At 40.2% G+C, this 27,131-nt stretch overlaps 1 protein-coding gene across 5 annotated transcripts in view; it reads right to left on the bottom strand.

Annotated features, from left to right (window-relative positions):
- The window catches only part of L3MBTL4 (L3MBTL histone methyl-lysine binding protein 4), a 437,886-nt gene that overhangs the window by 277,596 nt on the left and 133,159 nt on the right, over nt 1-27,131 (bottom strand). For all 5 annotated transcript variants that reach the window (XM_004742737.3, XM_045065387.1, XM_004742736.2 and 2 more), the window contains 3 exons: nt 21,587-21,678; nt 2,967-3,071; nt 1,788-1,923 (listed from right to left, as the gene is read on the bottom strand). In XM_004742737.3, the coding sequence (XP_004742794.1) occupies nt 1,788-1,923; nt 2,967-3,071; nt 21,587-21,678 (333 nt within the window). The remainder of the gene's footprint in view (nt 1-1,787; nt 1,924-2,966; nt 3,072-21,586; nt 21,679-27,131) is intronic.

Below are 27,131 nucleotides of genomic sequence, written 5' to 3'. Positions count from 1 at the left end.
CCTGCAGAAGCCATGTCACTGAGAACATCAGAGGTCCTGATGATGCAACAATCCAGTGTTCCAGGCACTTGGGGACATTATAGAAACCCCCTTACATTTCAAACACCATTTGGCAGCAACAGCTTTCTGCTGCTTATCTTTGTGGGTTTTGCCTTTTGTACTGATCCTCCCCTCTGTGCGCCCTAAAGTGACTCCTACAGGGTTGGCACAAATAAGAGGGGCTCAATAAACTGTTTCTGGTTGAATGTTACACCGAACAAAAGTCAGGCTCCTTGCACAGTGCTACACCTCTAACTTCATCTCCCACACCTTGCCCTTGCTTCTGTGCTCCAGCCAAATTCACCTCCTTGGGATTCCTCAACCTGGTGGTGGCAGCCCTCTCAAGGGGGGCCTCACTGACTTCCCTCATTCATCCACCTGTCTGTGGGACATCACGTTCTCATGCCCTTCTTCAGCATGCAGTCTGTCCCATCCCCCAACCCTGTCACTGCTTGCCATCCTACCTCACCTTCGTCTAAGACTCTTTGCCCCCCACCCCGGAACAAAAGCCCCACGAAGACAGAGATGGTTTATTTTATTCATGACTCTATCCCCAGTGCCAGCACACAGAAAGGGCTCCATAAAAACCTACTGAAAATGAGCCCATGACCAGCTTTCATGAAATCCAGCAATCTTAGGGATTCTGCCTTCAGTCTCAGGGGTGGATCCCCAAAAGTCACTCTGAGTTGGGCAGTAAAATGGCTGTACACAAACTCCAGAAGTGCCACTGTCCTCCAGTACTCTGGCATCTGAGCAGAAGCCGGTACACAGAAGTCTGCTGTGCAAGGAAACAGGCCCACGAGTCTCTCAACAGATCAAGTCCTCACCTCACCAGCACACAGCAAATAAAAAAGGCTTCAGTCACATCTGCCAGGCCCAGGTTCCTCTCACACATAACAAGAGACAGAGATGAGATTTTTGATTCAAGGAAGTAGACAGGGGCGCCTGGGTGGCTCAGTGGGTTAAGCCTCTGCCTTCGGCTCAGGTCATGATCCCAGGGTCCTGGAATCGAGCCCCATATCAGGCTCTCTACTGAGCAGAGAGCCTGCTTCTCCCTCTCTATCTGCCTGCCTCTCTGCCTACTTCTGCCTACTTGTGATTTCTCTGTCAAATAAATAAATAAATAAATCTTAAAAAAAAAAAAAGGAAGTAGACGGTGAAATCCTCCTCTCTTTCGTAATTATGTCTTTTCCAGGGTTTGAAACAAATGATAAACAGTGAATTGAGTTTCCTCACCATACGGTATCAGCGACTAAGTGAAACAGTTCATTTCAAGCATGATGTAAAATAAGTTTCTTTATTCCATCTCAGGTTTAATAAACTTTATATTAAGTCATAAGATTTTATTTCTGCCATAGGTACCTGATCAGCATATTTGACCTAAGCAGTCATTGATGCTTTTATTTTTTTTTTTAAGATTTTATTGATTTGAGAGACAGAGATAGAGATAGCAAGAGAGAGCATGAGCAGAGAGCAGAGGGAAAAACAGGTTCTTCACTGAATAGGGAGCCTGATCAACACTCAATCCCGGGACCCTCGGAACATGCTTAACTGACTGAGCCACCTAGACGCCCCCATTGCTTTTCTTTTAAAGACATTTATTCATTTCTAAAAATGGTATCCTTGTAGTCTTACTGCTTAGGGGGGGATTAAACTTTCATTTTGAAAATCAATTCACACCAGGCTCTCATTAGTATTTCATGAAATGTTGTTAAAATAAAACCAACTCTCTTTCCATCCCGGCCTACCCTTAGGGATGTGCAATTCGTGTTTGGTCTTCTCACACCACCCTACTGGATGAATGTCAGGGGAACCGGCATTGGTCCAAAAATCATAGCAGCTTAAATAACCATCAAAGTGAAGTCTGAGGCGGTAACCACACACCTGTAAAATGGAATGTTTGCAATCCTTCATTAAGTGTCACGCATTTGAAGGGTACACAAAATTAACAAAATATTCACATATTCTGTCAGTGCTATCAACATAATATAAACCAACACTTCCATCCAAATGTGCTTGTATTAAAAGGCAAATTTAGAGATGACATCTGAATAAAACAAAATGCTGACAGACACGATCTTTCAAGTATCCAGAATTTTTTCTGTAAAAAAAAATTATCCTTTTACTCAGTCTAGAAATCTGAGGTGTTTACACATCCATCAATTGATTGTTCATTCAACACCTCTCAAATATTGCTCTTGGAAACCCCATCTCCCACTGTCCCATGACAGTATGCAAGCTAAAGTACAGAGCAAAACCAAAATGGGTATGTCTTCATTTCAACTCTAACACATAAATCCAGTGTACTCAATTAAGGAAATAAATAAAACAGTGTAGAATACATCCTTAAGACATGCTATACAAGTTTAATAGCTATAATCAATCAGTAAATTAAGTGAATAGGGCTTTTTTATATGAGGTAATTAAAAATATAGAGGTCTTCCATCATTTTAATAATATAAAATGTTTAGTAAATATTACATTTTATAAGCCATTTACTTTCATCAATGGCTCTTCATTCTAAGTAATTTTCATAAAATGCTTACATTTATATAAATAGATATTTCATGTGCTTGGATATCTTTCATACACATTTCTCATCAGTTCAGCTAAAACTTGAATAATTATGTCTCTTTTAACAGACAAAAGTAACACTGTAGGATTCACTGATTGTTATCAACCTCAAATGAAAACTATTTACCAACTTAATCAAGGGTAACTGCTAGTGATGAGGGACTTATTAAAAGATTAATCTTCACAGAAGGAAAAAAATTCATTAAGAAACATATTTTACCCATCACTGATTAAAATACATCTGTGATGTAGTAGAACTTGTTTATAATGGAAAGCACTCAAATTCATTATTCTCTAGAAAATTCTCTTCTGTCACTGTGCACTCAGCCCAAGACAATAACACCACCTCTTACCTCAGCTACAGAAAGCACACAGAATACAGATGGATGTCGGGGGTCAATGCCTTCTAATCTCATTCCAACCTGAAAACCATTTTCATGCTCCGGAAAGGATTGGTCCTATGAAATTTCATGATATAACATTAGCTACTGAAATACCTTTACAATGTGATATTAAAACACACTTGGTGTTGCTATGCATGCAATCAAGGACTCACAGTATGGGCTTGGAGGCTCAGTGATACACCTAAAGATCAATGGCTGCTTTTCTATGTTTGGGCCTCAAAGATGGTTTGATCATTTTGATCATTTTATCATTACTTAGGAAACAGTTTATATGGAAACTACATGTCGTGTGAACTCCCCATTTATTCCTTTTGCCCATTTTTCCTTAGTGGTTTGAAGAAGCTCTTCCTGTACTCTGGAAACAATCCTTTATTAATTGTAATGATTACCTATTCCCAGTATGTGAGTTGGCTCTTTCTGACTTTGTTGTAGAGAATTTTTTTATTTTAATGTAGTAAAATACATCAATTACTTCCTGTTCAGTGTGCACATCATTATGAAACCCCTCACAACCCTGAAGTTACATAGACATTCCCCTAGCATTCTTTTAAAACTTCTGTTCTTCATATTTTAATCTACAATGCAACTGAAATTAATTTTGTTCTATGGTGTGAGGTAGGATCTATTTTTTTAATACGGAAAACAGACTATTCAACAAAATTTTTTGTGTAGTCCATACTTCCATTATCAGCAAAACTATCTCTGTTATATCATATTTCTAAACATTTATGAGTCTACTTATGGCCCTTCTATTCTGTTCATTGGTATATTTTCCTATATCACATTAACTTATTTGCTTATGACTCTATATGGAGAGCAACCTTTATCATATTCCATTTTCTAATTCAGGAACTTGTTCCCTCTCCATTTAACTTAATCATTTTGTTTGTCCAAGATGTTTTTAAAATTTTGAATCAACATCATTGGTTATTAAAATTTTCAAAAAAGCGTCAAAAATGCTTTCTTATGTTTATTTCTGTGTACCTTTTAATATTTACTGCTACTGTAAATGGAATCTACTTTGTAATAAACTTTCTAATGTGTTCCCATTCATATTATTTTAATACTAGCCTTGTTTCCCACAGCCTAGCAAATTATCATTACTATTGAGCAGTTTTGAGCAGATTCAGCATTACTAGTCAATTTACTCTTAATTGAAGTAAGTTATAAGAATGCTAATAGAAAATGATTAAAATCTAGTTTTATTAGAACAAGAGCTGCTTTTTAATCACTAATTTTATTACTCTTTATTACCGGTTAACGCATTAATGTTTATTTTTATTCCTTTGAAAAATAAATCTCTTCATTTGAATGTAATGTCAAACTTAAAAGAGAAGCTGCAAGAACAAAATAATACAAAGAACATGTATAGCCTTTGCCTGGACTCCTTTATTGTTAACAACAGTAGAAACCTCATTTGTCTTACCATTTGTGTTCTTTCTCTCTCTCTCTCATATCTGTGCCTGTACACTGATATAAATATACACATATACATCCACATGTATATATGACTGTTTCTGAATCATTTGAAGGCCCTTTACCCTTAAATACTAAATGATTTTCCCTTAAGAGCAGGCAGTGTAGTTCCCTTGAGAATGAGAACATTCTCTTATGTAACAACAATTCAGTTATCAACTTCTGGAAACATAACATTTAACTAATCTTTAATTCATATTCCAGTGTTTCCAATTTATCTAACAAGGCATTTTATAACACTTTCCCCCTCCACAATGATTCAGGTAGGGTCAGATATCAAATTTAGTGGATATATTTCTTTAGTCTCCTTTAATCTGGAACTTTTTCCATACTATTTCTTTACCTCCCGTCTGCCTGACCTCCGGCCGCGCTCTTTACCTCTTACAACAAAAACATTTTTAAAGAAAACAGTCTTTCCCCTCCTCCATTTTTTTTTTTTAAACAGAAAGCTCATCGTTCTGGATGTGTCTGACATTTCTCCATGATTAGATTCAGTCATGCATTCTCTGCCAGTATGTTACATGGGTGACAAGCGTCCTCAGGATATCTCCTCTGGAGCCACAGGACACCCATGCATCCTCTCACTGGTGGTGTTGATTTTGATCACACAATGACAGTGTTGCCCAATTCACTATACAGTTACATACAAAACACACATACATATACATACAGAAATATTTACACATGGATGTATGTATATGCATACTTATGTATATTTTAAAAATCCTAAATTCATACTGATATGTCTAATCCCAGACCACCCCAAAGAGTTCATTCTGCATTTTCCCATCCATTTTTGTCTTTCTCCTCTAACCAGGTCAGCACATTTACTCATATACTAAATCCTATAGCATCTACTATAGTTTCAGAACTATTTTACCCACAGTACTATAATAAAAAAAAATCTATTGAAAGATTTCAGGATTTGTTTGCAATTCTCCCTCCCTGCTCTGCTGTCCACGAATGGGGTATGCAGTTAAAAACCATGTTCATAACCTACTTGGATTCACATTTTTCTCTCTCTCTAGTGCAGTTAAAGTATCCATTTGAAATATGGTTGTGTTCATTGATTTAAATGTGCTTTCAGTTCTTGGTGATTTGTTTTTATTTCTTAATATGTAGAATGTTAATATCCTTCCATGAGTTCGAGCTGTACAAAAAGGTTATCAAAGAAGTGTCTCTCTGTCTCCCATATCCTATCCTCCCCATTCTACCTCTTTAGAGGTAACCACCCTCACTGTTTTTGGTCTATCCTTCCTGGATTTCTTTTTGTAAAAATTAAAAAAGAAACATTTTGCCTTATTTTCCCCTTCTTTCTCACAAAAAAAGGTGCGATATATGCTATATATGCTATTTTGCATGTGGCTTTTTTCATTTCTTAACACCTCGTGGAAACCACTCCATGTCAGGTCACAGCGACTGCCCACAGTCCTTGTCACAGCTTCATCATACTCCACTCTGTGTAAGTACCATAGTTTACTAAACCTTCTTCTACAGTTGAGTGTGTGCCTTTTTTATATGAATATGAAATTGTTTTTAAATCTTTATGAATTGGCTTGTAAGATGTCGTTAAGAACATTCACAGATCATTTTAGAAGCTTCCAAGGAAAAACTTAAAGGATGACAAAACCCAAAAATGAAATGGCAAGAATGAATGATTTCTCAGAAATATTTTATTTCTGCAAAAATAAATGTCATGTGTGTGTTTAATTCCCCAGCCTTCTTCTCACATCTACTCTGTTTCCCAGCAGACTGTATATAACAGGTTTTATGTGATTGCCTCCTGTTCGCTGCTTTGAAATTTCTTGGTTAACTTCAAAAACACTGCACACACATGCATGTGCGTACACACAACACTGATAAGAAACCAACGGAACAGGAAAGACCACAGGGAATATATCAATAATTCTGAAAGGAAAGTTAAGAAACTGTAAAAACTGAGAGAACATTTTTCATGTTTAACAAAACCGAAAGATAGAAAATTGGGGACAGGAAAGAACCAGGATTATATGGAACAGACTGTGCTCCCTTTTCACATATGAATGATAAATTCAAGACACTGACAATAATTCAGAGCTGGGAGTTAGGATGAGCAATGTTATTCTTGTCAGCATTTTCAGAAGGTTTCTCAAGTAAAATTTGGGAGCTTCAGGTAGCACTGCAAGGAATGCTACGCGGCTACAACAGTCACAGCTTCTTTGGAGGGTTTCAAATAAAAGACAAAACATTAATCTGAAAGGCAGCTTCTAGTGAGAAACAGCATTGTCTTTCATCAGTCTCTTTTCTGTTTAATGGTTTATTCATAGCAGATTTAATTTTTTTTCCTTTCTAAAAATCATGTATTTTATGAATACAATTGATAGCTGTGCTATAAAATTATATTTATGGTGACAAAAGGGAACTGGAATCACACGCTAAAGCAAACAATAGTCTGTTAAATTCAGTCATAAAAATCATAAGGTCTGTAGACTTGAAAAAACATTTAGAGTTAAATAAACTCAAACCCAGAGAGGTGAAGAGACTTTCTCAAGGTCATACGACCTGTTTGGTAGCAGATTGTAACTAAGGACCCAAATCTTCTGAAAGCCAGCCAACTGTTTGTTCCACATTAGAGGACAGATGTGGAAACAGAACAAGCAAAACAAAACCCAGCTCAAGGCCATGGAAGGCATTTCCAAAGATGTGCCATGTACTCTTGGGCACAGAAGTAAAGCTGTTTTATTTCATCATTTTCTTTTCCCAGACATTTGCAAAATAATGAAGTTTGTCAGTAATGATAAAAAGAATTATTCCAAGTTCTATACCACATAGCAAAAGCAGGTACAAATTGCATACTATTACTAAAAAAATAAAATGAGCCCAAGCATTAGGAAAAAAAGAAACAAGCTAACAAGCAAAAAAACCAACCCAAATAAAACAAAACGCCACGCCTAGAGCAAAGCAGACAGGCTAACGGCAGAATTCCTTTGTGAAGTACAATGCATAAGGCACTCATCACAGTAGATCTCTGCGTGCCAGTAGATCTCTGCTCCAAAGTAACAAACATACCCTGTAAACAGCTCTTGGACACTTGGTAGGTATCTGTGAGAAATTCTGGGCGTTTCACTCTGTTTGACACTGAGCACCTCCTCACAGGACCAGAGAGATTATGCTGGTACTGATTGTTTCTGAGCCACTCTGTGGAGACGGCAGAAGCCTGGTGGCCATCAGCACCAGCCGAACAGCAGCTAGATGTGTGTTACAGAGCTGTATCAATCCTCTAAATGGAAGATTCTATCTGCGTGCCCACAGGCATTCTATTTTATTCACAGGCAAGCGTTGGCAGGCAACAATATTTTCCTGGTCTTAATTCAGTATCGAGAGAAATGGAGAAATGGAGAAATGAGGCAAGGGAGTCACAGCCGCTGAAGTACACACCTCTAGCAGGCCATGGAGAGGACCAGTCCAAGACGACAGGCCACTGATTTCTGAACCTTCATGGGATGGCTGTCAAAGCGAAAAACGTTCATACAGATTTTATATGCAGATGGTGAGGTAAGATTCCTTATAACACCAAAGACCACTGCCATGAGTGCAGTGGTCTTCTTCTCTGGTTTATCTCAGCAACATCTTCAAAAATCTCAAACTGTCTCCATGTGTATCTCCTAGGCTGAAATGTCACAATTTTAAATGTGACATGTGAGATCACAAGAAGTTTTATGCAGGCAAACTGTGATGTAGACAGCCTAACCAAAGAAAATTTAACTCTTGGTCAATACTTGATGATTTTCTTTACTCAGTGAGGGGAAAAAAAATATCATGTTATTGATGGGATTAAAAAAAAAATCATTCAAACACTGCCAAAGGGAACATAAAGAAGCATTTTCCTAAAACAAATACAACCAAAGGGAAGTTACGAGAAGCAGAGTCCATCTGCTGGGTTTTGAGGGTGATATTCTTGTTGGCTTAGCAGTTGATAAAACAAAATGTTCTGAATTTATGTTTAATCAATATATCCAGGACCATAGAGATCTATTTGAAGAACCATCAAACACCTGCTATCATAGCCAACAACCTCTAATAACAATATATAATTATCTCTATAACCAAAATGAAGAATAAGGAATAAGAAGGAATGGGAATAGAGCCTGAGCTATCCTTTATCAGGCCATATACAGATGGCTTTTATACACAAGCACGTATGTAGCACTTAACTCTGGGCCAAATCCTGTTCTAAGCACTTTACAAATACCAACTCATTAAATTGTCATAAAAGTCCTATGAAATAGGCATTATGTACATTTTGCAGAGAATGAAACTGGGGCACAAGCGGTTATGTAATATGCCTGAGACCACAGTGTGTATCTGGCTTTAGTGTAAGAGTGAGTAGTCAGTATAGTAAATCAACACCATCCCATTCACTGACTAAAGACTTCAACATTTTTAAACCTTCATAATTAACACTTAGAATGAGCTTTAAAAAAAAAAAAAACAAAGTTGATGGTCTGAATATATGCTATCTGACCACTAAATGATCGCCCAATGTTGTATGAGAATTTTATACAGAGTAAAGGTGGCATTTTAAGTCAGGAAAATAAAGGTCATTAGGACACATGCACATGACTATCCTTTGGGAAGAAAAACTCAGTTATATGCCTACCACAACAATGTATGTAAAAATAATTTCAGATGGAGACAAAACACACAATACAATGGAAGACAGTGCAGCTATTACAAAAACAAGACAGGTTGGCTCAGTTGGAGCAGCATGTGACTCTGGATGTCGGGTTGTTAAGTTAAAGGGTATAGAGAGGACTTAAAAATAAAATATTTTAAAAAAAAGCAAGATACAGGCCTCAATCTGGAAAGGTGTCATGATAGCTGTAATGTACTCATAAATATGAAGCAATCACCAGATGAGTAAAACACAACTATTTAGACAACCATCATTCACCTATCCACATAACTACATACATACAGACACGTCAAATTATTATGAGTGGTTCACCTAGAGAGAGGTACCAACAGAGGGAAAGCCTTTTAAAACTTTCAAACTCTTCTGTCTTGATAGACTTTTTAAATGGCATTGTAATTTAAAAATTAGCACACACGCACACAATTAAGTAATGACGATGCTAGGCAGGAAGACAGGACACAGGTCACAAGAAGCCCTTTCAGTTTATTCTTGGTTGATGAAATGCTAGCAAAAGCTTTTAAGCAGAGGGCAGAGAAAAACATTCTTCCTTCTATAAAGATCTTATTAGTGGCAGTGTAGAGAATTAATTTAAAAAATAACAAGACTAGGGCGCCTGGGTGGCTCGGTGGGTTAGGCCGCTGCCTTCGGCTCAGGTCATGATCTCAGGGTCCTGGGATCGAGTCCCACATCGGGCTCTCTGCTCGGCAGGGAGCCTGCTTCCCTCTCTCTCTCTCTCTGCCTGCCTCTCCATCTGCTTGTGATTTCTCTCTGTCAAATAAATAAGTAAAATCTTTAAAAGAAAAAAATAACAAGACTAGAAATAGGGAAGATGTTTAAGGAGAATTTGCCATGTGCCATCTATAGTATCTAACTCAGTTCATTGAAGCCTTAAAATCCCCTGTATTGGAACTCTATAATCCCCATGTCACATCTGAGGCTTGAGATACTCACACATACCCTACTTGCACAATCAGTCAGTTAAAAAGCTGGAATGAGAATTCAAACCCTGGTCTGCATGCTTCACTGCAAAGTTACATTCCATTCCAGAACATGGCAGGTGCCTGGACAAGTGATGAAGAGGACTGTGACCAATGTGGAGCCAAAGCTGGGAACGGGTGGGAAGGGCAGATTTAGTACCTACGGAGAAGTCAAGACAGGGAGTACATGAGGACTGGCCGGATGCAGAGGACGAAGAAGGCAGGGAATTTTAGATTATTTATTTATTTATTTGACAGAGAGAGAGACACAGTGAGAGAGAGAACACAAGCAGGGGGAGTGGGAGAGGGAGAAGCAGGCTTCCTGCTGAGCAGGGAGACCAATAGCATGTGGGGCTCAATCCCAGGACCCAGGGATCATGACCTGAGCTGAAGGCAGATGCTTAACTGATTGAGTCACCCAGGCGCCCCAAGGCAGGAAATTTTAAACTGACACCCAGGTTTCAGGCTTGGAAGAAATACCCAGATTTTCCATAAGGTGTTAATTTTTACTTTTAAAATGTTATCAATACTGACTGATATGTTCAAGGATTCTATATATAGCTCATGAACAATGACATTTTTGTACATACTTTTCAATTCTAAATTTCTAGTGCATTACTATAGCTTCAATGTCCCCCTAGGTATAGTATCTTGCAATGAATCTTTCATCTTAAATGTCTATTCACTGCAAATACTGAGAGAATATGAAAGGTTATGAAACTCTTTTCTTGCTTTCTCTTCTGGGACCTTTATGATTTTCACCTGAGCTAACAATGGAACCTCCCAGGAATATGAGAATCCTCCTGGCTTTCTGTTGTTTCAATCACAGAGAAAATGGAGACCTTGAATACATCTGTATTTATAGATATACAGATACAGATAAATGCATACACACATGCACTCATGTATAGGGTCCTTGGTTTCGATGGCAGAGTAGAAGTGGCATCTATGATGTCTTCTGGGATTCTAGAAACCTCCTATATTTTAAAATTTTGTGTGCGAATGGATATAAGCACTTCTCTAAAGAGATTATCAATAACTTTCATTAGATATTCAAAAGGGTCTAATATCTAAAAAAGGTTAGGAGTCACATGGCTGTCCTTTAAGGGAATCTGTCACTAATCAATCCCCTGACTACACAACATATTCAGGAGTCTTCGATAAGCAGGCCCAAGCAGTTCCTGCAGCTGGTCCTCATGGATATACAGGCCAGGCAACAAGACATGCTTCAAATCCTGCTTTTTCAAACTGATGCCTATTTTTGCCATCTATTTGTTAGGCTAATGGGGAAAAATCGTCACCTACATAATTAAACATAACTTGCTGCAAGGCTTCAGTTAAGGCGGCAGTGAAGGATGGCTGGTTGTGTATTTTTAAACTCTCATTTTAGAGACTACTTCCTTGTTATTTTGAACATTTTTCATAGGTTAATTCTGTATCCCAAACTGTTGCCAAGATTATACCAAGCAGCACTCTACAAAAAGAGAACAAAGAATTCATGGCACAACACAAGTATTCTCTAGAAGCTAGTGGATGCAATTCCTCCTGCTTTTTTGTGAATCTATTCTACTATAATCTCAGATGCAAACATTGTCATTTCACCAGAACTACTGACCTTATTGGTAGTAGGAAGTTTGGCTGAGGGGTATGTGTGTGAGTGTGCGTGTATGTGTGTGTGTGTGTGTATGTATGTGTATCCAGACACCGTGACCTACCCACTGACACTGTTTGTGTGTGTGTGTGTGTGTGTGTGTGTGTCCAGGCACCCTGACCTACCCACTGACTGAATTACAGTCTCAGAAACAAAAGGGAAGCTCACAGCGGAGTGGGAGGAATACTGTTAGATCTAGGCAGCTTTACACCAACAAAGATCTTTATGAACAAAGAGAAAGAACCCACACAGTATAAAATAAATGACTGCCTAGAGAGAACTTTTGAAAATAACTTCTGAAGTTGTCTGATAATTCACTGGTCAACATGAGTAGACTCCACAAATCTCTGAGAATAGTGTCTAAAGCAATAAGCCCACGTATTTTTTTTTCCTCTAAGGGACTAAACCTGCCTAGGGTAAAAAGACAAAGATATTTCTAATATAAATTTGCTTCAACTGTAAGAGGAGAACTGTGGAAACTGTTTACTCTTGATTCTAAATACCACTATTTTCTTTTAATTTCTCTTCCTCTGAACAACTTGGAACATGACATTCGGCTTCCAGCTGGAACTGCAGATAAGCAGCCTTCACAGGGGCTCCAAGCCCCCTCCAAGCAGGAGAAAGCAGCCCTGATTGGACTGTCTGGTCTCACTGCTTCAGATCTGCTCAACTATCTGCCAGGCCGCTGGTACTTTGAATCTCACTATTACAGACAAGTGGATTCTAAGAATAGGAAAAATATCTGAGCTGCAAGATCACGATGTATCTTCAGTTTTGCCCCAGAACTTACAGCTTTAGAGAACATGAGAAATGAACATGAATGAGAATTCCCTCTGTTCTTCAGAGCCCCAGCCATTAATCAGCTTAAATGACTTCACATACTGAGGCTACAGTCCAGTTTTAAAACACACGTCTTTCTCTGTCCAATATGCCTTGGGATTTAAGCCCCAATCAAAGATGTGAATATAATACACACAGTATTATTATTATTATCATTATTATTATTATTATTATTATTTTACAAAATGTGCTCTTTCCCGGGAGAACTCTTAAATATCAACGAGGTTATCCTAAAACTGGGGGGCATCAAAATACACATAGAAGGCAAAAACAAAGAGAAAAACAAGCACACACTTTAAATATATAAAACAGGATATAGATCCAGGCTATAATCTGATTCTGACCATATCAGAATTCATAATATAATGAGATATTTCCTTTTCACTTTAACTACTAAAAAAGCCATGCATGGTCATCATGTGGCTAATGATTAATATTTAAAGTATTATCTAAGAAGGATCTACATGAGTACTATGATAATGTTCTCAGTGATTATCAAATAATTTGGAAGCATGTTCAAAGCACAAAAAACCTGACATCTGACTGAATTGTTTGGGTTGGAAAGGTCCTACTTGTCTGAAATCATTCTACAGGGGGTTGTAACAAATATGAATTTTCATGGCAGCATCTTTCTGCACCTGCAATGCTAAACACAATTCTAGACTTCATCAAAAACAAAACACAGACACGGGTCTTTCAGATTCTATTTAATGTACTGGCATATCTTAAAAAATAGATTTTTAAAAATATAATTCAGGTCTGGGTACAGAAGTTAAATTTAAAGTTAAAATTCCTTTCACTTGGATTTTACCAAGGAAGGCTGAGCGAGAACAGGAGTGTGTTCAAATAAAGCTATCATATCTAGGGCAATTAGGGGGTTAAATTAGGAAGATGTCTTTGTTCCCCAACTACTCTCAACCTTTCCCACATGAACCTTCCCCACAACCACCACATCATCCTACAGATGGCTAAAATTTCCTTATATGGACACAAAGTATTTCTTTCCCAAATCATAGGAGATTACTACAGATTTTAAGAGAGGTGGAGGGACCGTACAATACAAGAACATGTTAAGGAGTGTCCGAGATAAAAATGCCACTGAAGAAAAGCAGGGGGAGGAAAAGCAGAAATGCCAAAATCAACATGGTTTTGCCTTGTTTTGGGAGACAAAGGAGAGCAACCGAGGAGACATTTCTGTTCCCCTCACAAAGGCAGGAGGAGAGAACATGGAAGCTGTAGAACGGCAGGACTTGCCGACACTACGGTTTCAGACAAAGCTCCAGTGATGCATGGTTTTCAGACTGGACACTCGTCCTGACGCACAGGAGATCAGGAGACCTCAGTTGGGAGACCATGCTTCACAGGGAGCAGCCAAGAGTACTGCTGTGGTCTAAGGGAGGCCAGTCCCGACGAGGACGCAGTCCCGGGAGATGGCGTTCTGGCTAGGGCTCTGAATGAACGCTGTCAAGGAGGGCAGGTTCCAGGGACAGTAAAGGACTAGAATCTGACACGTGTCATCTTAAGAATTCTTGCATCTAATAAAGCGAACTGCATGTCAGACGCTGTATTGGGCTAAACACTGTATATATATTTTATGTAATTCTTCAACAGTCTCTAAGCAAGTGATATAATCTGCCACTTTCAGTTAAAAACTGAGAGTCAGAGAAATGCATTACAGGGTTCTTCTTCTATAAAGTGAAGGGAAAGAAGCTGAAAGGGCTTAATGGGGCAGCACATGTACCAGCACCCAGCCAGTAACAAGATGCTCCAAGGTGCACCTCTCCCAGAGAATCACGAAGCAGAGAGGAACTTAAAAAAGGAAAGAAACCCAGTCAGTTTTCACAGAGATTACAGCTCTACCCAGAGACAAAACACACTACGTGTAATCACACAGAATGAGGAGGTAGGAAGATCTAGAGATCTAGGACGTTGCAAACTCCACTGGGTCTAGGTGGAACTCGAGTTAAGGGGGTAGATGAGATGCCCCAGGGGCCATGCAGAGTGGGGCCCAAGACAGAAGCCCAAGAGAAGAGGATTTTCAGAAGTGCCTGGCAAGGAGTAGCTAGGACCACGCAGAAGGAGCAGCTAACAGTGGACAGCATCCTGGAGCAGAGGGAGTGTAAGCCAAGGCCTGATGTGTGTGGCTTTGAAATCAGGGCAGGGAGTGGAGGGGGGCACTTCTGTGGGCACAGTTTCAGGTCATGGTGGGAGTAAAGGCCAGGATGCAGAGCTGGAGGAGGAAAAGGTTAGAAAATAAAGAAAAGAGAAAATGCCTGCCAACATTTCAAGAATCTAGAGCAGACTAAGGAGGTGAGCTATTAAGGGGAGTGAAGGACCAAGGGCCAGTATGCTTTCTTAAAGATGGGACAGACAGGTGTGTTCATGTTCTAGACACAATCACTTGGAAGAGAAGCAAAGGTAGCTTACAAGCAGGACATGAGATGATTGATGGGTCATTGATCAGTTCTCTCTAGAAAAGCATAAATGGGAAGGCTCCTGAGTGTAGGTAAAAGGAAAAGGGGGAGGAAAGGGATACGTCTCCCAGTTCAGCCTGGGAAAGAGGTCTGAGTTGGTGTGAGTGAAGGTCTGTGGCAGGGAATGGAGGGAGGTTGCACCAAGTCCATCCAAGGAGTGATGCCTTCTGCTGGGAGTGAGGGCAGAGGCCTGAGAGTAGTGCCTTCCCAGAGAGTAGGAAGTGCTCAGACTGATGGCAAGAAGGACAGCCAGGCACTGCCCTCTTAGCAGAGACTGTTAGTCTACAGTGCCATCAAGCTGCAAAGCTTTGATGTTTGTGCTTCTTCTGCAGCAGGGCTTGGCAGTTAATTAGGCACAGAAGTTAGAAAGCACACGTGATCCATCCGGAGCTGGGATTTTGGCAGGCATCTATGGGGAGAGGAGGACGGGGGACAAGGCAATTGAAGATCCTGGCAAGAAAATGGCTGAAATGATAGCACCAGGGTGCCTAGCCTGGCCAGGGGAAGATGTGAAGCCAGAAGGAAGGTAAAGGACAAATTCAACAACCACAGGTCTTAATTAAAGGAAAAGCTGGTACTATGAGAATAAGGGAGCAAAAGGGGCTGCAAAGACAGTGGATGGGATCAGACGTGGGACTTAAAGTTCCACACTGCAGGAGAGGTCCAGTTCTGATGGATGCAAGTGTAGCGGAAAGCAAGTGGACATCCCCAGGATGGGGGGTCTGGCACGTGAGGCACTAGGTGGCTCGTGTGGGCAAAGGATGTCCCAGGATGAGCAGGAGACCCAGGCAAGAGCAGAGGGGAAGCTCAGGGAGGCAGTACGTGGGTGCACACGTGCACATAGGCGTACATGCGCAGGTCCAATGAAGTAACAAGAGTGGAAACCATAGGGAAGAGACAGCATAAATGACAAAATACTAAGGAGCAGGCAGGAGGAGGCTTGTGGTGGAGACCTGACCTTGAGGGGTGGAGAAGCGTGGGTGGGAGAGACAACAGTGCACTCTCGGGACATGGAGGTTCCAGCAAAGCAGCTATGCATGCCGCCTCAAGAAGGGGGGCTATGAAGGATGGTGCATCCCTTGTGGGATTTTTAAGATTTCGTTATGTGTTTATTTGTGTGTGAGAGAGAGAGAAAGAGAGAGAGAACGGGTGGCAGTAGGGGTTGAGAGAGAGCAAGAATCTCAAGCAGACTCTGCACCAAGCATAGAGCCTGACATGGGACTCAATCTCACAGCCCTGAGATCATGACCTGAGCCGAAATCAAGAGTCAGGTGCCTAACCAACTGAGCCACTCAGGTGCCCCAATACATCATTTGTTTTACCACAGAGGGTGTTGCAGAGGTCACAGGAGAATGACGGCAGGGAGCCAGCCATGAGAAGCCACTCAAGCCAGGGGCAGGGACAGATCAGCACAGTAATGGAAAGGAGATGGCACCTGTGGTCAGTGGCTTCCAAAGAGAGCCATGTCTGAATCCCTGAACCTGTGAATATGGTATGTTATATGGCGAAACGGATTTTCCAGATGTGATTAAGTGGACCATCTTGAGATGGAGAGGTTATCCACGTGGGCCCAATGTCATCACAAGTGTCCTTGTAGGAGGGAGGCAAAGGACCAGAGAAGGAGATGTGACCATGGAAACAGGTTGGAGTGATATGGTCCCACAAGCTAAGAAATGTAGGAAGCCTTTAGAAGCTAGAAAAGGCAAGGAAAGAGATTCTCCCCTATAGCCTGCAGAAGGAACATAATTTGGCTAACCCATTTTAGACTTCTGGCTTCCTGAAATTTAAGATAATAAATTTGTGTTATACTAAGCCACTAAGTTCATGGTAATTTGTTACAAGTACAAAAAAAAAAAAAAAAAAGAGAGAGAGAGAGAGAAAGAGAAAGAAAAACAACCCGTTTGCTATATAAAATTCAAACTGTAACTCTATACACTATAAAAGACACACAGAAAGACACACAGAGAAGTCCAGCAATTTTAGCTTTTCCATGATGACTTTCATCTTGCTCTGAAGTACCAATCATTTTAATAATATTCAAGTATCCCTGGCCTGCAGGAGCCCAAGCACACATTTAGCCTATCTGCTCGGCCAAACACTGGCTGGGGAGACAGAAACATCTGCTGGACATAAAAAGCAGAGCTTTCAGGGAAGTCACTAAGGACAACCAGGATGTGTGGTTGTGGGACAAGGGCGGTTTGGGGCGAGGGAGGGTTATGCTACCCCGGTCAGACCTGCCCCTGGAACGCTGGGACAGGTGGAGGTGGGGGTCCCTTTAGCTCACGGCTAGACAGCAAGAGGGACAGCATCTGCCTTCATGCTGGTCCTATGCTGCTCCCAAACCTCACTCCCACCAGCCGGAGCCAGGAAGACAGAGGCTGCCAAGACCACAGGTCAGAGTGCAGAGGCTAGGACAGCTTCATAAAGGGGAAGGGTCCTGGAAGAACAGGGACATAGGAAGTTCAGAGAACAAGAAGAGACACAGAGGCCTCCCATGTGGATAAAGGCTCTGAACAGTTAAGCCGGGCAGCAACAGGCTGACCGGCACAGAAGCTGTTCATGTGCATCTGCAGATGAGGCCAGACTGTGGGGACTGGGATTCCAGGCTGGCATAGTTGAGCCTTTGATGGGCAACAGGTGGAAAGAATGCTTCAGGGAGATGCAGTGGACGGTCAGATGACTGGCAAGGAGAGATGAGAGAAAGTTTTAGAACCAACTTCAAAACCAAAGGAAAAAATATTTTGAAGTTTGAATCAAGTCACGATAGGCACATTTCACCAGTAATGAAGAGAAAATGTTTTTATATTTTCTGTCAACAGAAGGTGTTTATATCCTTGTACACTCACTACCCCAGATGGTAAGATAAACCATAAATTATAAAACACTTTGCTTTGTCTTGTACAAAAAGAAATTCAAAATGGGCCTATAGATATTCAAAAATCTTGTGTGCAAATAAAATAAGCACACTCTTAAAATACACACATACATTTTCTTCGTAGAATACATGTCTGATTTGTATGATGGAACTGATCGTATGTGTGTGTGTGTCACTGGTACACCATCTAAAACTTGAATGTTAGGATGGAAATGACATATTGAAAGAAAAGCAATAGTTAATATATTTTTAATAGTTTTCCAATCAGGACATGCAAACAGTTTCATTTTATTTTCAACATTTCGGGGTCCTGAAAAGTTCCATCTCAGCAGGCTGACCTGAACATCATTATTACAATATTTACACATTTAAAATGGACAGGAAGAGTCAAGAGCACAATGTTACTCCAAACCTGAGTTCAAACTGATCATCTTTCTCAGAAGACTGGCCTGACCCATTTGCCTTTTTTATTCTACTGAAAGCTATTTTCAATTATAAACCATGTCACTTCATCTCAGAATATAAATGTCCAGTCAGAGTAACACTGTTATTTGGACACAGCATCTTCAGTCATCAGGACAAATCAGACCTAGTAACTGGTAAGCTTCTTCCTCCTCGATAAGGCCTGGAGGAGATGCCACCTCTCCTCAGGACACCCAGCTCATTACATGCACATTTGACTGACGAGAACATTCTACCTCACACCACTGTCATGTTTTCAGGAATATCTTATATCCCAATAGACGGCAAGATTTTAAGCAACCATGTCATAAACCCCTTAGTGTCTCAGTCTACATCTTACATGGAGCTTTGTAGAGATGGAGCCTCAAAAACGTGAGTAGCTTGACTGTTAAATTCTGAGTGAAGACAAAGCCATGCCTACAGGTCAGACATGTCCACTTTCTCACGTGCTCATACTCTATGGTCAGTTTCAGAGTTGACCAAAATTGAGTCCACAAGGTTGAGAAAGTCATATTTTAAAGTCACATGATGAGGCAAGGACTCCCCAAAGACTGCATTCCCTGCTCATTGCTCATCTCTCCTCTGTGGACAGAGTCACAGATTCACTTACACCCTCTAGAGGGAACCCACCCCTGCCTTCACAATGCCATGTTTCCCCTCACTTAGTGCTTGCCAGTACCTCTCTTATCAGATCTCTAGAACAGAAATCTCACATTTGCCCCTTGGTGGTTTTTTTTTTTTTTTTTTTTTTTTACTCAGTCACAAGGGAAAATCTGGGGGAGAAATTTTCTTATCTGTAGGTGTTCTTGCACTAGCTGTTGGACCTTGAATTGTCCTGAAGGAGAAATCAAGAAATAACATTAATCCACTCACTAGCTGAGCTGAGGGAAAAATGCAGGCACTGGCTAGAATCTAATGGCTCTCTGTCATCAGCCCAAACCTGCCTTGCTCTGGAAACAAAGGCCCATTTCAGCCAAACACACTAAAAAGTGGTTCAATTCTCAGTGGAAAGAAGAGAGGACCCCAGCCAGGAGACCCACGGGGGTCTGATTCCTAAGACCCTGAATCATTCATGGTCAATACTGCTACATGGAAGTCCTAACTTCAATCATTGACTGGTCTCACATTTTTGTGGACCTTGGTTGCCTTGAGACCCTACGGTACCCATCCATGCCCAGCCATTGGATCACAAGCCTGGTCAATGTCCTGTGGTGAACCTTGCACCATGGGCCCAGATGGACTACATGTGCCCATGGGGCTCCCAGCTTCTGACAGGCCTTAGCTGGATTTGGGGCCAGCCCACTCCACCCTCTGTCCTGCAGTGACCACACAGCACGGGCACAAGATGGGCCCAAGGATGGAGAGAAAGTGTAACTACAGGTTGCCCTGGATTGCTCCAGTCAGAGCCAACTCTCTTTAAGGAACTTCCATGCTCAGAAATGAAAAGAGTTTACCCAGAAGTCATTCAACATTGACTGATCATGAGTACACTAAGAACAGAGACTGTGAAGAAACATGAAAGAAGAGACCCCTTCCCTAGGGACCTTGAACCCTAATTCTCATCAAGTGGCAGTCTCATCAGGAGTCAGCAGGCACTGCATAGTTCCTACAAGCTACTACCACCTCGGACCTCCATCCTGCGCACAGAAGCCCAAGGAGGTTCTCCAGGGTGCCAGGCCCCAGTCACTGAGGTTCTAATTTAGCAGGTTTCGGGAATACCCATACACATGGGTTTTCCAAAGCTCCAGAAAGGCATTTGATGTGAAGATTGGGTTGAGTACGAAATATTTAGTATTTCTTAAATGGGAGCTGCCAGCATTTGGTTTCTCTTTCTTTCCCTATTAACATTACTTCTTCCCCCATTCTATTGCCACGGCCAGGATTAAAATTGTTAGCCCTTTTGGGGCACCTGGGTGGTTCAGTCGGTTGAGCACCTGATTCTTTGTTTCAGCTCAGGTCCTGATCTCAGGGTCCTGATATCAAGGTCATGAGATCGAGCCGAGTATCAGATTCTGCGCTCAGATTCTGACTGCTTGAATTCAGTCTGCTTGAGATTCTTTCTCCCTCTCCTTCTGCTCCTCCCAGCTGTACTCTTTCTCTTGCTCTAAAATAAATAATTAAATCTTTTAAAATATTGCTAGCCCTTTTGCATAGTAAAAAGTACTAGATACATCTCAACAAAATGTCATAAAAAGCAAAGCAAATAAAAAGCATTACTTTCTCACCGCTGGTTAAAATGCAATATAATGATGAAATCTGATGCGGTTTTTTAAATATAAATTCCCCCGAAATGTTGAAAACACAGACCAAGAAGAATAGAAAGGGTAGCAGGAGATTTGGTACCTTGGGTAAAGATGATTCCCCTCAAGTCAAACCTCTCCCCACCTCTGTGCCAACAGTCACTTGGTCAAGCAAGCCCACACAGGCTGCTCTGGACATTGTTAGATTCAGGCAGAACATGGGGTTTCGCTATCTCCTCCAACACGTTGCCTTACCGAACACTTCCATGCAACACATCAAAAACAGACTCCTCAGGGGCACCTGGGTGGCTCAGTGGGTTAAGCCTCTGCCTTCAGCTCAGGTCATGATCTCAGGGTTCTGGGATCGAGCCCCACATTGGGCTCTTTGCTCAGCAGGGAGCCTGCTTCCTCCTCTCTCTCTGCCTGCCTCTCTACCTACTTGTGATCTCTATCTGTCAAATAAATAAATAAAATCTTAAAAAAAAAAAAAAGGACCCCTCAAACCTGATCCTTGGGTGGTCCTGTGCAAGTAATATCTGCTAATACAAAGAAAGATTATGTGCCCATTGCATTCAATGCTCTTTAGGTGTAACAACTGATTTCATCCTCCAACAACCCTGGGAGGTAGGTATGGTAATTTCCTTACATTACAGATGAGGAAACTGAAGCAGAGAGAGAATGAATGACTTGCCCAACATCACAGAGCTGAAAGGGAGTAGCACTGGGTTTCTGGAGGACACATTCTGAATCACTAAGGCTTCCATTACCTTTGTTATGTTACTTTCCAGTGAAACCTACAACTGAAATCAGTTGAATGTTCTGTGTAGGCAAATGATTTCCTTTTGATTATTTCTCTTAAGTGCCCATTCCTTGCCAAAACATGACTGTTAATGATTCACCTTGGAAAACAGTTCAACAGGTGCAGCTATAGCCTTCTGTTCTGTCAAGTACTGCTCCCACGACCATGCTTCCTGTGCAGCCACTGAAGGGACTGGAAAAGAAAACACAGTGACTTTTCTTAAAGCAGTTAAGGACAGAAAAATAGTATCTAACTGAAGATAGACACAACAAGCAGGCTGATTTGTCAAATAGGTAATCAGGAGAACTAGCAACTAATAAAAACTTTCTCTCTCACTTTCCATGAGCATTTAGTAAAATCATCTAACCAGTCCATATGCAGCTTCTCCTGTTTTAGAACAAGTCTATGAATATATCCCCTTCCCCAAGAAGACCACTGATAAACACTTAAAATTGGTAGTTTGGGGGCGCCGGTGTGGCTCAGTCATTAAGCATCTGCCTTCAGCTCAGGTCATAATCCCAGGGTCCTGGGATGGAGCCCCACATCGGTATCCCTGCTTAGCGGGAAGCCTGCTTCTCCCTCTCCTTCTGTTACTCCCCTGCTTGTGTTCCCTTTCTCACTGTGTCTCTGTCAAATAAATAAATAAAATCTTTTTAAAAATGGGTAGTTTCTTATTCCTCTCAAAGAAGAGTAAACAGGTACTGCTTTTCCAAAACATGACTTGGTTCATTTTAAGGTGAATGACCTGCAAATATCTGTATAATCTCCTTTTGTTTTCATACCACTTTTTGGGATGAACATCAAGTGGTAAAACTTGTTGGAAGGCAATATGGAAATATATGTTAAAAGCCTTAAAAAATTTTCATATATAATTTTGAACCAGCTATTCTGTTTCCAAGAATCTGGATGTTAATGTGATTACAGTGAATGCACACAAGGGTTTCTATCCTAGAACTCCTCATAATAATGAAACATTGGAAACAAACTACTGGTCTACAAAGAGGATTAATTAAATACATTATACAGATGTGTCACTTTAATAATAAGCTGTAAAATTACATTATAGAAGATTAATGGCAGAGAAAGACTATGTAAATGATATACTACCAGTGGGGAAAAAGACAACAGTTTAGAAAACAAAATGATACTTTTTGGTAAAATATGTAATTGAAATATGAAAGACTAAAATTACGTAAATCAAAACCTTAAGTGAAGTCATCTTTTGCTGCCAGGATTATGGCTTCTTCCCAATTTTCTCTGCACTTTATCCTTCTGCTTTCCAAATTTTCTAAATCAATAGCTATCCTTTGTAATTCAATAAAAATATCATTTTTAAATAATAAAAATATGAAAAGGACTGATAACTGTTTTAAGTTTACACTTTGATATCCCAGTAATTTCCCCTCTAGGATTAACGTGCTAAATAGTCATGATAAAAGTTGATAGTAAAAATATACATCAAAACATTATTATGACAAAAACACAAAATAATAGTAATATGAGAAAAAGGTTAAAAAGACTATAACACATATACATATATACATAGGCACATATATACATATGATTTTGAAGTTACTGAAAACTATTTTTTTAAAGGTTTTATTTATTTGACAGACAGAGATTACAAGTAGGCAGAGAGGCAGGCAGAGAGAGAGAAGAGACAGCAGGCTCCCCGCTGAGCAGAGACCCCGATGCAGGGCTTGATCCCAGGACCCGGGATCATGACCTGAGCCAAAGGCAGAGGCTTTAACCTACTGAGCCACCCAGGCGCCCCTGAAAACTATATTTTAAGTAACAAAATATCTTGGAAATTTTCTAGGTTAAGTAAAATCAATGTAAAGATCATAAAACAGATTATATTATCCTAAGTTTTAAAATAAAAATGTTTACATATATTGAGATATCTGCTCATTCAACACATTTATAAAGTACCTTCTTTGTGCAAGGCACTTGTCCACACATACAACACACATGCATAGAAAAGCAACTGAATAGGAATAGCAAAATATGCATAGTGACTCTATGTGGGTAGTAGGATTAATGTAAATATTCTTTGTTACTTTCTACTATTTCAAGATTCTCTACAAGTATTAGTAACATACATGTACACACACACACACACACACACACTCTCATATGCACACACCCTGGATGGCCAAAAAGCACTCGATGAGTTTTAACGTTTATCATGCTGTAGAATGTTCCTGAAGAAGGGACAGATGGTAAAAGGTCAGACCTGCATAAGCATTGGGAGTGACAGGCAGTAAGATGCACCTCTAAGTCAAACGTTTGAAACCTCTCAAGACAATAAAACAACCTGATGCAGTGACAAACATAAAAATCCATTAATTGTACAGGAAGAATTCATGTAGACTTCTAATTATTTAAAAAATATTTGATGAGATTTAATGTAATAAGAAGTGTGCTGCCCATTGAAATAGAAATATAACCTAGTCCCTTATCCAGTAGATGAAAAATAAATAAATGATATATATTATTTATCCTTTGATATACATATAGATATAATTGACTGAAAGGGAGTAACTTAAGCTCAGATTATAAAGAGAAATCATGTCAATTTAGAGTTTAAAAACAGTATATACATTAATATTTACTATTTATCAATCACAACATACTAGCATATTCTTGCTAAGAAATACACTTACTAAAGTGTATTGAAAAACACTTTAATCACCAAATAAAGCTAACAGAATTGTCATCAATGGCTTTTCTTGCTTTGTTTGAAAATAATAAGACATCATAGTGTGATTTCCATCAAGGAGCTTACAGTCTTTTCAACCATTATAGCACTTACATATTTACTGCCATTTGTACCACAATATGAGATATTTTATTTTTTTAAATAGAGAAAACAATTTGACAAACCCCGAAGATTCGCTAGTAAGATTATTCAACATCCCTATTTTCACAGAAGTATTTTACTACATTACAATTATCTGCTTTACAAAAAAAAAATTATGGCAGTTTTGTCTCTAAAGCAAATATAGATACCTCATTTTCTACATCTGTGTTCTTAAAAAGATTGTGTATAATTTCTCAATTTAATCATATTTCCCATTGTTATATATCATCATTTCACCAGAACTAAATCATATCTATGATCATCTCTTATGATCACATAAGTCTATAATAACCCTTTGAAGTTTTGTCAGAAAAAGAAAACATGGTATCAAAAATAACAACTTTCCATGAATTCAGTACTTCTGTAAAGCAAGAGGACTAGTCAGCAACATGGTACCGGCCAGTGAGACAAGGAAATACCATGTTCCTCTGCTCCTGGGGCCACACACAGGCCTGGAGTCATCACCGACTCTATGAGGACTCATGCCAGCTGAAAGGAACTAGTTTGCTTATTTAGAATTGTGATATAAACTCCTAAAAACAAAGGATCTCGTTGATCTTGTCTATGACTGTACCTTGGAGCTACAACCATGCTTGGCCATAAATATTTATTCAATGAATTAAAGGGAAGGCAGGCAGGTGAGATAATAATTCTGGCTTTTAAAATGAATTCAGAGATAATCTATTTTGACGAACTCATTGCTCAATTTCCTGAAGAGTAAGAACCAGTTACGAACAGCACTGCTTCAGGCACTGAATTCTCTTTATTTTTAATGTAATTTTCTTGAATGTTCTACAGAGACGACATTCATTTCACAGAGTATTAGATAGGCACACAGGTTTGTAAACCTTAAATTCCACTTCTTTTCACTATATACAGTGGCTACAGCAAAACATTCCAATTATTACTCTTCTGCCACACATACTAATATATAACATATATTTGATTATACATGGCCTGTCACATAATATGCACCTATTATATGCCAGGTGCCAAATTACAGGGTGTGTGTGTGTGTGTATGTGTGTGTACATGCAATGCATGTACATGATGTGTGTATGTATGAAAGTATAGTTTCCATTTATTCTTTACAAAAGTAAATATCATATTTGTAGCCTCATTTTAAAATTACAGGAAACAGGCTTACAGAGGTCACACATCTGGAAAAATCTGGATTCAAACAAAATTTCTAACCTGTGCACTCCCATAATACAATACTGCCTCACGTCGGCATACATGGTGAAAATGTAGCAGAGAGGGAGGAGTCAAGATAGCGGAGAAGTAGCAGGCTGAGGCTGCTTCAGCTAGTTGGAGATCAGCTAGATAGCTTATCTAAAGATTGCAAACACCTGAAAATCCATCCGCAGATCGAAGAGAAGAAGAACAGCAATTCTGGAAACAGAGAAACAACCACTTTCTGAAAGGTAGGACTGGCAGAGAAGTGAATCCAAAGCGACGGGAAGATAGACCCCGGGGGAGGGGCCGGCTCGCGGCAAGCGGCGGAGCAACCGCGCACAAAATCAGGACTTTTAAAAGTCTGTTCCGCTGAGGGACATCGCTCCAGAGGCTAAACCGGGGCGAAGCCCACGCAGGGTCAGCGTGGCCTCAGGTCCCGCAGGGTCACAGAAGGATCGAGGGTGTCTGAGTGTCGCAGAGCTTGCGGGTATTGGAACGGGAAAGCCGGCTACAGAGACAGAGCCAACAGTAAGCTCGCAGCTTGGGGTGACGTTGAACCGGTAGCAGGCTCGGTGAGCTCGGAGCGCGGCGGGAGGTCAGGCAGACGGAAGTAACTGGGCACTGTTCTCTGAGGGCGCACTGAGGAGTGGGGCCCTGAGCTCTCGGCTCCTCCGGGCCGGAGACCAGGAGGCCGCCATTTGTATTCTCATCCTCCAGAACTCTACGGAAAGCGCTCAGGGAACAAAAGCTCCTGAAAGCAAACCCAAGCGGATTACTCACCCTGGCCCCAGGTAAGGGCGGTGTAATTCCGCCTGGGGCAAAGACACTTGAGAATCACTACAACAGGCCCCTCCACCAGAAGATCAACTAGAAATCCAGCTGAGACCAAGTTCACCTACCAAGGAGTGCGGTTTCAATACCAAGGAGAGCAGCAGAATTCCAGAGGAGGAGAAAGCCAAGCACGGAACTCATGGCTTTTTCCCTGTGATTTTTTTTTAATCTTGCAGTTAATTTAATTTTTTTCTTTTTCATATTTTGCTTTTTTTTTCCCTCGCCTTCGGGTAAAATTTTTATTTAACTGTTACCTTTTTCTTTTTTAACGATTTTTTACTAGTTTATCTAATATATATATTTTTTCTTTTTTACATTGTTCTTAGGTGTTTTCTTCTTTTAAATTTTTTTTTCTTCATTTTTTTTCGTTTTTTTCGCCTACAAGTGGTAGATCAGAAAGGAACAGAGACCATATACAGTAACAGGCACCTTACAGGCAATACAATGGCACTAAATTCATATCTATCAATAGTTACCCTGAATGTGAATGGGCTAAATGCCCCCGTCAAAAGACACAGGGTATCAGAATGGATAAAAAAACAAAACCCATCTATATGTTGCCTCCAAGAAACTCATTTTCAGCCCGAAGACACCTCCAGATTTAAAGTGAGGGGGTGGAAAAGGATTTACCATGCTAATGGACATCAGAAGAAAGCAGGAGTGGCAATCCTTATATCAGATCAATTAGATTTTAAGCCAAAGACTATAATAAGAGATGAGGAAGGACACTATATCATACTCAAAGGGTCTGTCCAACAAGAAGATTTAACAATTT

The sequence above is a fragment of the Mustela putorius genome, unplaced genomic scaffold, assembly GCF_011764305.1.
Source record: "Mustela putorius furo isolate JIRA1106 unplaced genomic scaffold, ASM1176430v1.1 tig00003858_pilon_pilon_pilon, whole genome shotgun sequence".
Classification (NCBI taxonomy): Eukaryota; Metazoa; Chordata; class Mammalia; order Carnivora; family Mustelidae; genus Mustela; species Mustela putorius.
This window is presented reverse-complemented; position numbering and strand designations above follow the sequence as displayed.